The 12353-nt window shown below is 32.4% G+C and overlaps 1 protein-coding gene across 1 annotated transcript in view; it reads left to right on the forward strand.

Moving 5' to 3' along the window:
* Positions 1-12353, forward strand: part of LOC139491015 (cadherin EGF LAG seven-pass G-type receptor 1-like) — a 115613-nt gene that overhangs the window by 38272 nt on the left and 64988 nt on the right. The window contains exons 3-4 of the mRNA XM_071278257.1: positions 4372-4671; positions 9697-10008. Coding sequence (XP_071134358.1) covers positions 4372-4671; positions 9697-10008 — 612 coding nt within the window. The remainder of the gene's footprint in view (positions 1-4371; positions 4672-9696; positions 10009-12353) is intronic.

Genomic DNA, 12353 nt, shown 5'->3' on the forward strand with positions numbered 1-12353 from the left:
CATTTTCTCCGCCATGTGTTTTCTTTATAACCGGTTTACGGCAAAGTGCCGAAAACAGGTAAAAGTCGTAAATTTTTCCCGAATTACATCCGGTGATTACTAACTTTTATTTATATTTTATATCAAATTTTATTAATGATAAAATGAAAACCAACTACGTTGGTTTAATTTAATCTGAAGTTAGGACAATTCAAACTACGTCCGAACTGCCCAAGAGCTATCAGCACACTGAAGTTCACACATGCGCAGCACAATCTCATTTGGTCCCGGAAGTGTTACAACGAAATAAAATCACACAGGTTCCCGTAAACTTTGACATAACAAATAAAAAAATTGACTTCACAAGAAAAAAGTGATTATTGCTTGACGTCAGAAGGTTATTCGGAGGCGATCTAAGGTCATTTGGAGACAAAATTCAGCTAAATACCAAAAGTGTAAATACGTTTATTGCCTAACAATAACATCACTACCTCCATATTTATTCATGTTACTCTTTCAAATAAAGGCATTTTGAAACATTGACAATTTGAAAGAGTTTTATGATCATTGTTACTCTATGTTTGTTATATTCATAACTGTCAATGGCATTTGTTAGCAAGTACTAAACTATCCCCACAAAAGTTCCGGTAAATTTTGACGTCGTCATAAAAAATATCTGACGTCACAATGAAAAAGTAAATAACCTATACCAGAAATACTGGAAGTCACTTGCACGAGATGTCCCTGATATGGATTATCAGCCCGGTGTGTGTACTTCCGCTCATTACACATATATGCAAAAGCTATCATATCAACGCTAAGTATATGAAATATATATATATATATTGTTGTGCCGTGCAAACAGGGAAATTAAATCTATGATTTTACTGTAACTTTCTCGGGTTGTTTTGATCGATATTTTTGGCATGCAGATTACTTATTTCATGATGTGAATCGATAAATCAATTGTGGTGCTATTACCTGTAGTCTAATTAACTTGTGTATGTATGTTTAACAGTTATAATTCATTTCTAATAGGTGCAATTCCCCATATTATTCTACTGACATCGTATTATTTCTTTACTTGCCGCCATATTCCTCGTGCTAAATATAGGGGGCGTTGTAATCGTTGCTATATAAACAAAATCTGGTGCAGAATCCGGGCTTTTTCGCCATAACATTGTAGTGGAGCCTACGTCTCCTCAGATTGTATAGAGCACCAAATGACACAGAGACAAGTGATGAACCAGACAGAGATGGTACGGAACTTGTAAATTATTTAGGAACACATATCACCCAAATTTCGGGGGTCATACATTTAATTTAATATAATTCTCGACTTGCAAGTGCAAGCGGTCTTTCACCAGATTTCTCCAAATCTCGGAAGTAGCACCAAAAATAGATGGTGAAATAATTTATCGATAGTTGTAATTCAAATTGAGTTCCTTTTTAAATCGGATTTATAAAACAATGGTATTTTAATATTGGAAATACATATCTTTTGGAAGCTTTTTATAGGGACCAAATATTTGCATATTTGGGAAATTCACCAAATCTCCAAATCACCAAATCTCCAAATTACCAAATTAGGATATGCACAAAAATAATATTTATATTTATTCAATATTGTTATTGTTATAATGTGATATTCATTTCATTGGAAACATTTATTCTATTGTTGATATTTATTGCCTGACTATATTTATTAAAGTTATCTATTTGAGAATCATCTCCATTGTGTTTTAGCCTTAACCCACATTCTAAATTGTATCGAGACAATAACAATCAAAACCAAGGAGTAAACAAAGACTCATAAAATCAAAGGACATTTACATTAACTGTTATAAATAATGAATAAGAAACAACACGAACTCCACTAAAAACCGGGAGTGAAATCAGGTGCTCCGGAAGGGTACTCATTTCCTGAAAAAATAGTTTGAAAGCGAAGCATGTATAAGGTTGAAAACATTGAGGCTTAACATTCCAAAAGTATATTCCAACTACGGCTAATGTAATATCTGCAAGGGATAAGAACATCCTTAGTATTAACAAGTCTGAATTGAAAACAACGTCCAAACCTATGATTATGTGAACCAAGTCAGAAGCATATAATAAGTGGTTGTTTGTTTGTTACAGTGCTACTTATTATTTGTTAGTTTTTCTCGCTTGAATTGTTTTACATTTGTCATTTCGGGTCCATTTATAGCTGAAAATGCGCCATATTGGCTTTTCTCGTTGTTGAAGGCTGTAAAGTCACCTATTATATTAGTTGATTAATTTCTGTGTCATTTCCTTTCTAATAAAGAAATGTTTCAATTGCAATCATACCACATCTTCTTTTTTAAGTACAAGGTGTACAAAAGAGGGGCGAAAGATACCAGAGGGACAGTCAAACTCATAGATTTAGAAATAATTGACAACGCCATGGCTAAAAATAAAAAGACAGACAGATCTAGACAAATAATAGTACAGAAGACATATATATATATATAAAGTACCACAACGTGACAAAATATTAAACAATTTAATCTAGAAAACCTATGTCCTGTATATTTACAAAAATATGACATAAAAAAATTAAATACGAAAAGATGCCAGAGCAATTAATATCGATGATTGATGCATTCCATGGCATGACCACTGTGCGTGGTTCCATTTTTTGAAACGTTTAAAAATGGTATACAGATTTTTCCGCAAAATTCATCTCAACAAACTTGATGATATTGACAATACAAACAAATAAACAAAAAGATTCAAGGTCTGATCAACCCCGAATCAATGTAGATGTGATTGTATATATATTGACTCTTTATGATCGGTGAAATATATTTAACAACTACACAAGTGATTTAAATAACAATCAGACCTATCAATTTAATAAATATGCAGAGGTAATAATGTTAAGGAACAAAACATATACACATAATTGCGTAGGTTTACCGTGTATGCTTCGTTAATCATGACAATGTACTTAGAAGTTTAAGAAATATACCCTCTAATGATTTTAAAATGGAATATTTGTTTTTGTTGGTAATAATCTATATGGTCCTGATGCTCGGTAAGTATTTCATATATTTATGAACGTATTTAATTCTCCACGAATACATTTAGTCTATTGGTATAGTAAACAGTCGATCAACCTTTATATTTCTTTGTTACAGACCTAAAATTACAAAAACGGGTTTACGGATCTATTGAATTAAATGACCGTAAGGATAATGTTAGTATTTGTCATTTATGTTTCAGTTTAAAATTTTAAGGTTAAAGGCATCTAACTGGATAAAAACCCTCCCATAAGTATTGCCTGAGATAAAATTCACAAAGAAAAAACAGATTTTTTTTTCAAAAACAAAGCTATGTCAAGGAACAATTTTTACTCCTTCCGGAAATGAATATGAACATCAGGTTAGGTGAATATCGGTTGAAAACACCAATTGCATCGTGTTAACAAGTGTATAACGGTCGGACGGACATAAACTTCATAAATCTGTAATTAGTGTAAACATCCTTACCACATAAAAGTAGATAATGTTTGATTAAGTGTAAAATTTGATCTTACATTCTATCCGAAATCTGACACACCCTTTTATGGGTAATGGCACTAGGAAGAATATATAATAAAATCAACCCTCTCGGGGCAACCATGCAGAAGATAAATGCAACTCTAACAAAATGTCATATTAAATCCTGTGTTAAGCGTCATGACAAACCTTGGGGTATGCATTGTTGAAGTCCGCCTCTGGTTGCTGAATTTTCTTGCTATGTTGAAGACTCATTAGTGACCTTGTGCGATTTTCTGCTCTTTGGTCGGTCGGGCCTCTTTGACACATTCCCCATTTCCATTCTCAATTTTCTTCCCTTACAAGTATATTATTTTTTAAAGTGTGCATGAGATTGTATCACACTTTACCAATAACATTCAATAGGAGATTCTTTTATAATGCGTGCATATATTGGAAAGTATTTTTTTTTATTAAACTAATCAAAAATGCTATCTTTAAAATGGATTTTCTGGGTTCGTGAAATCCATGAATATTATTTTTTATTTTTTTAAACAAAATGTCAAATCAGTGTATCTTATCATTAAACTGCCAAATATTTATGTAATTAGTCACTATGTATGAGAATTTACTACAGCAAAATGATTCTATTCTTCATTAAGTTTTATTAAAATATCATATCGGCATATTTTCTTATTAAGTTCTCTTATTATACACTTTATCTAATTAATGACATTAATTATAATCATAGCATTAGCATAAATCCCACCTAAGGTCATTTTTGCGGAATTCAAATATTACACTATTATCTGCTAACTAAATTAAAGGTGCATTTTCAAATTTGATACACTTAACATACACTTCATATTGACTATTTTAAATATATTTATAGCTTCATCTCAAGTTCCTCCTGGATCACCAGTCATCAACGGACCTATATTAATAGTTCTTAATTCACAGATAACATTAACATGTACGTCTGCCAGAGGTGATCCACCACCGACTGTGAAATGGTTGAAAGAGGACATAGAAATAACAACTGGTATTTCTACAACTACTGCTGGTACAGCAGTGACAACATCTTTAACGTTTACCGCTACTTTAGATGATCATTTCGAGTCTTTTGAGTGCCAAGCAGAAAATGGTGTCCTACAAAACCCACTTAGTAGTACTATATTCATTGAGGTACACTGTAAGTTTCACAATTTCATAGAATATTGTAAAGTTAGTTATAAAAGAAAATGCAGCTGGTTTGAAGCCTAGCAAATTAATACATGTGATACAGTCATCATACTTTAAATTATATTAAATACCATCGCATTCCAGAATTAAGTCATAATATGTTGAACTTTATTTACCCCAAATACAATATTCAAAATTCATCTATTATTATTTGAATATGTATTGCCAGAGATGAAATTCACAAAGAAAAAACAGATTTTTTTTTCAAAAACAAAGCTATGTCAAGGAACTATTTTTACCCCTTCCGGAATTGAATATGTACATCAGGTTAGGTGAACATCGGTTGAAAACACCAGTTTCATCGTGTTAACAAGTGTATAACGGACGGACGGACAGTCCAGTAATTACTTCTTTATATATTACAAAAATTTCATACGGGAGCAACCATTCAAGGGGGTAGGCCTCGGTAACTCCAAAATTTTCCTCTCGTTTATTTTTTTTTTTATATTTACATTTTTGAAAAAGTAGGAGTCCATGCATCATCTGTCAAAGTCTTAAGGAAATTCACCGTTTCATTTTATGATTAGGGTATATTGAATATGACCAGTTTTGGGGTATCCTAAAAACAGTCGAAAACACTATCACAATAAAGCGATCGCCTAATTTTTCACAAGCTGTAGCTATATGACACAAAACAAGACACATATAAAATCTGCATATGCAAAAGTTAAATTATTTGGGAGAAAGGGCTCATTTTGTTAAGCTATAATACATTCCCAATCTAATTAAAAACCGATCTCTCATCGCTCCTGTTTCTGATATGTCGCGTGGGAGATCTAACGAAACCCGCTTTGAGGTCACATGTGAGTGACCTCGTAGGTGTGTCTTTTTCGACCAATGAAATTGAGTCTTCCACGATCTTGGAAGTTTAACGTAAGGCAAAGGGATGTAACTCATTTTATTTACGACGAAATCGTCAGTCAAAATAATCCATAAACTTTTTTGATTGGCTTATTAATAGGTCGTCAACTTATTTGCATATCTTTATAAATTCATAACTTTTAGTTCACTCACATGTGACCTCAAAGCCGGTTTCGTTAGATCTCCCACGCGACATATCAGAAACAGGAGCGATGAGAGATCGGTTTTTAATTAGATTGATACATTCCAAGAAGCAAAGCAGAAAAGTAATTTGAGAAGTATGGGTTATTTTATGTGGCATAAACTGTATATTTTGCACTTAGATCAATAAACGTATGTTGAACTTTACGTTTCATACATGTATATGCTTGATATTTAAATACCGCTAAAATACTACATTCCATTATTCAATTACCATACTTTTGCATACAGCCTTTTTTCATTATTTCTCTGAACATGTGGCTTAATATGCAAAGGTTGTCACATAATGATTATTGAAATTTAATTAGTTCAAGTCATAAAATATATTTTTAATCTTGAAAGTAGTAAATTTGCAAAGGCTTTTTTCTTTATTATTGAGACTATTTAACCAAATAGTTATACAATTTAACTGGACATAGTTAAATAAATTGATACATAGCACATAACATTAGTTGACCAAGGTTTGTCCTTCATTACTAAGACATTTTTTGTAGAGAAGACAGCAATACAAACTTCAGAAAATGCTGTGCAAAGTATGACTGTCAATTATACATTTATACATTATATAGTAAACAACATGGATCCCGGGAATTATCATAATTTTAGGGGGGTCGTTGAACCAAATACAACGACCAAACGTATAGCTTAGAACTGGCTGTAAAACAAACTTACATGGTAAAATGATAAGCATTTCAAAATAGAACACTAACGGTCTGAATGCCACACACAACATACGATGACACTGAATAACAGGCATCTTGATAAGCCGATACAGTAGGTGACGGGGTTTAGTATGTATGTTAGCGCTTCATCGGTCCAATATGTTTGACGGCGGTATATAATCACAGCAACAAATACAAGTTAATATTAATACTGAATGTATATGAATCTTTCTACAGTTGTGTTCATTCTCAATCAGACTGCTGCTGTTATTTCAAGGTTTTGTTTAGAACAATTTGTAATAATTGTGTGTTTTCATTTAGTCATGTAGTATGTCGTCGTACAGTAATATAACACAAAACAGGATTTATATAAATGAGCTCATTAAATAACACTGTAATGCCTGAGGGTGTCTTCTGTCTATTCCTACATAGTGAATTTTACTTTCATGTGATTATAGCTAATCCTACATGGAAGATTATGGGAAGAACAATATATTTATTAAATTGCAAAATATAGTGTTTTAGTCATTTTAAAAGTATAATTCGGTCACAAGTAACCTTATCTTTGGAAATTAAGTAAACATTATTTTTCATATCATGTAAAATTTATGTAAAAAGAAATGATTGTGTTTGAAAAAATATATTAAGGATTACCTTGATTACAATAAGTGTTTCTGATACGGAATTTCTTTGAAAATAAAGTTATCTTATAGAATTACCTGTTATATCACAGAGATATGTCTCGTTATTTTGTAATTTTGATTTTTCAAATGTTGAAATAAAAAAAGCAATACATTTAAATAGACTAATGTCTTATTAAGAAGGGATATAGTTACGATACTGTTGTCAGGTCAATAAAGATTGCATATTTTGGCGTTGATATTGATTTACTTATAGGGTCTTTGCATGGGAACTAAACACATTTATTTAAAAACCAGTTGTTGGCATGACACGCGTTATGTTCTTCTTATATATTTTATGATAGTCTGATACTAAACCCCTAGCGGGATGGATTGTGCCTGATATTCATATGATGAAGATATAATCTTTCAATCAGTTTAGTTGAGGTCTGGAGCTGGCATGTCAGTTAACTGCTAGTTGTCTGTTGTTATTTATGTATTATTGTCATTTTGTTTATTTTCTTTGGTTACATCTTCTGACATCAGACTCGGACTTCTCTTGAAATGAATTTTAATGTGCGTATTTTTATGCGTTTACTTTTTTACATTGGCTAGAGGTATGGGGGAGGTCTCATAAACATGTTTAACCCCAACGCGTTTTTGCGCCTGTCCCAAGTCAGGAGTCTCTGGCCTTTGTTAGTCTTGTATTATTTTTAATTTTAGTTTCTTGTGTTCAATTTGGAGTTTAGTATGACATTCATTATCACTGAACTAGTATATATATACACATGGAAAAAAGTATTGCAACACCTTGATTTTTTAAAACTTGAAAAATTAGTCTCTTATTTTGGATGGAATATGATTAAATATTTGTAAAATAATATTGAAAAGTAGTTAATGGTAACATTGGCTTTAAAACGAACAAAACATGTATGAAAAAATAATGTTTTATCTAACCAAAATTTTATAACAAAATGAAGTGTTTTTTGTATAAAAAAATGCGTTTTACAACTTTTACTGTAGTCGAACTTTACAATGTCAGACATTTCAAAATTAATCTTTAGATGACTGTTCACACCATGGTTGATCGTTATACGCCAAAGAATTAGTACTTTGTGCGCAGTCTCAATTAAAACGGCTAACCGCATCTTAACGTCTAGTGATTCCTGCCATAAGTCGACTAATTTGTTGCTAAGCTAGCAGCAACCATTCTTGACGAAGGGTATTGTTTATTTCATGACTTGTTTGAACTGGGGTGTCCTTTCATGCACTTTCCGTCCAATAGTGTCCCATATATGCTCGATATGGTTCAAATTCGGGCTACGATTGGGCCAAGGAAGATAAACCGACCGATATATTGCTGCAGTTATGAGTTTTGGATGACCAATTACAAGGTGTCAATAACATAAATTTATAAACTTTTTTTTTTTAAGTGTTGAAAACAATGAGGATAAAAACAGTTGTTTTAGTGTTTACGAGTACAGCAGCTGCATGTGCAGATAAGAACTGATAGAGTCGATATTTATTGATTAAACTCAGGTGATATTTAAATAAGGTTGAACTAGTTCTATTTCAACAAATTATTTAACAAAAAAATAAAAAGTGAATTTCAATTTGGTGTTGCAATACTTTTTTCCATGTGTATATTTGTTTAGGGGCCAGTTGAAGAACACCTCCGGGTGCGGGAATTTCTCGCTGCATTGAAGACCTGTTGGTGACCTTCTGCAGTTGTCTGTTCTATGGGCGGGTTGTTGTCTCTTTGACACATTACCTTTTCCATTCTCAATTTTAAAGTTTCAAAGTCAATGAATCATGAAGACGGATGGGCCAAAGAAATCTCCATAAAAACGGTCCTTGCAAATGCCAATACACTTGCATACCAAATGTCTTTGACTTCAAATTATAAGTTCATCTTAAACTGATCCGATCACAAACAAATAGATGTAAATCAAGCAAAAGTTTTAAAGTCAATAGACCATGACTAAGGGGGCAAGTCCAAATATTCTCCATGGAAATAAAATGTGTTAATGCTGGTACAACTGAATACCAATTAACATGGACTTACCACGTATGGTTCAACTTGATCTGACTTATTCGCAAACTTGTACATGTTACTTAAGCAAAGTGTTCAAAGCCAATAGATCATGACTAAGGGTATATAGTCATATACCCTTATATAGTTTTATATACGAACTATAAAAATCCATCGAAAAAGGCTTAACTAATATGATGGATAATAATTATCAATTGTTAACGGAAATGCTATACCTTGAGCTGTTATGAAAGATATTGACATATCTGGAGATGTCCATCTGTATCCAAAGAGGCAAAGTACCTCTTATAAAAGATTATGATACATAAAAAATCTTAAATCTATAATATTCATATTAAAATTCTGTACACCAACAGAAACTTTTGACTCAAATTCAATATAGGAACAGATAAGATTGAACTTTCGTTTATAACGTAAATTCTAATCAGATTTGTTTTTGTAACAGTTAGTAAGAATGCATAACTTAACAGCAATGATAACCCATTTAAATTTCAACAGAACGTCTGAACATCTATTCCTGTAAATTATATATGCTATCGTTACCAACTGATTACTTATTAATTACATATGTTCAATAGTTGCACCAAATCAACCAATTTTGACTGGGCCAACCACTTTGTCACCAGGACAAACAGCCACATGGACATGTATGTCTTCCAATGGTTTTCCAGCAGGTGTTATGACCATGATAAATAAAAATAAAAATACTCAATTTACATCTGATTTTACATCTAATACTGTATTAGATCAACTATCTTATGATGTGACCGGTACTTTAACCTGGAGCCCTGTAATTGTTAACAATGGAGACAACATTTGCTGTGATGTTACACATGCAACCACATTAGGCAATACTCCACAGACAGTCTGCAGACAAATTACAATCGATCGTGAGTATTTCTAGTTTGAACATTTTACATTTTATATATTCAAGAAAATACACATGTTTGCTTGTTCGACATGAAACAATCACTGTAGCCTCTGTTTTCAATTTGTTTAATTCCTATATTTGTAGGTCAATGATCATCAACCGACACAAAGAAAACAAATAAATTCGGTCATTAGATTGATATGAACCATCAACACGTGATATATTATTCAATTGGCTTCAAAAATACAATTAAGATATCTTTTGTTAAGGTGATACCCAACACCTCCACTAGAACTAATTTGGCTCGTTTAATTTTCATAAAATTTTGACAAAGTATTCACATTGACCCTTTGACTTAAATATAAAAAAAATCGAAAAAATTTGAACCAACCGTTTTATCAGAAAAATACGCTGGCTATATAGCAGTTTTAAAAACAGTTGAGCTGATTTTACAGAGTTATCTCCCTGTAGTGTTAGGTTCCACCTTAACGTAATGACGTAGTGCAAAAATGTAAGATGTTTTATGGTAATAAAACTGAGAATGGAATGAATTCATTTAAAATTAGTAACACAGCTTTTTTGTCTCACTCGTGTTTCTTTGTAAAACATAAATGTTATTTATCACTGAAGAAGAAATATTTCAAACAGTTAATTCCTATATTTTCAATCATCGATTAGGAATGTATGGGTCGCCATTCAAATCGGCAACCTTAAGATTAAATTTGAAAAAAAACTCAAACAGTTTAACGGTAACACCTTTGTTAACACTTTATAATTACAGTTTACAATTTTGTTTTGCAATTTTTAGGTCTGCGAAAACTGGGACAGGATACGTCAAACTTTAAACTTTCATTCTAAACCATTTTCAATAGCATTATTTGAAGCAACCGTCATGTTAAACTATAATGAGTACTCTCGCATATTCGTTTAATGCATAATATCAAGGAATAAACATTATCCTTTGCAGTGCAGATAATACAACAAAGTCAGTCTGAGCAATTCTTATAGATACTGCTTTTCGTAGAATAGTTTCAGTTTACAGCTGATGCAAAGTAATTCGTATGTGTCGTGTTTTGTTTTCATAGTTTGATTTAATTTTGATGATGAAAAAAATGTATTAAAGTATAAAATATGTAGGAAAAGAGAAAATGTGATCTTCGCGTGGTTGCTCAATATATAACTTCATTTACATTAAACTTGATTCACGATAGACGGAACTAAAACCCCAGACTTTTAGGTTTCATTAGCAAAATTTATTTGTGTATTTTTTCTTCATTATAAACACAGAAAGTGTCAGCAATATCAATTTTCTTACAATCTGTTCTTGTATGTGTTTATAAAAAACAACAGTTTTAAATACAGTACAAATGATTTAACCTTTGTATGAGATTATGTAATAAAATAAATGGTTTCAACCATCGACTTGAATAGATATGCTATTCAATACAAAGCAATATCTTACTTTGTACGATACAGGTTCTAACACAAAAAGAAATTAACAAAATACAGAAGTAGTACAGTTATTCAACTGAATGTCTGAAAGTACCTATCAGCCACGTTTGCCTATTCTCCAGGACCCAACACATCGTGTTTCTGCAGTACAGAATAGGACAAACTCTATAATATTCCGTGGCTCATATGAAGGGTGGGTGCTTCATCAGGGATCTTGACCCAATCCTTCATATTGTACTAAGCATGGCGTTCATTATCACTGAACTAGTATATATTTGTTTAGGGGCCAGCTGAAAGACGCCTCCGGATGCGGGAATTTCTCGCTACATTGAAGACCTGTTGGTGACCTTCTGCTGTTGTTTTTTTCTATGGTCGGGTTGTTGTCTCTTTGGTACATTCCATTTCCATTCTCAGTTTTATTTGACTACCGATTTAGTCAGTATTTCTTTTAAGTTCCGATGTCTACTATATGCCACCATTGGTGGTTTTGGAAATAGCTCCCTACATTTCGCATTGCGAACTAGTTTTTTATAATGTTTTCGTAAAGCTTTATTAATATTTCCTAACGAGAAGTGATATTTAGTTACAAATACTAGTGGTATCTGCTTGTCAGATTCTTGTTTAAAACGGAGTAACTCTGGTCGTTCGATATTGAGAGCCGATTCACAGTTACGAAGTATTTCATGGTCCTTATATCCCCTTTGCTTAAGATGGCCTTTGAGTATCTTTTAAATTGTGCGTGTTGCTGTTGTTTCGGTGGTGGCGAATAGCTTCCCCTTTTATAAATCCGGAGAAGACTGTTGAGTTATGCATAGACGTCCTATCTAAATATTGAAACGTATTAGTAGGTTTGGTGTAGCTCTTTATATCAAGGATACCGGTGTTCCTGAACCTCAACCCTTTATGTACGAC

Source organism: Mytilus edulis, chromosome 10, assembly GCF_963676685.1.
Source record: "Mytilus edulis chromosome 10, xbMytEdul2.2, whole genome shotgun sequence".
In the NCBI taxonomy this organism is placed as follows: Eukaryota; Metazoa; Mollusca; class Bivalvia; order Mytilida; family Mytilidae; genus Mytilus; species Mytilus edulis.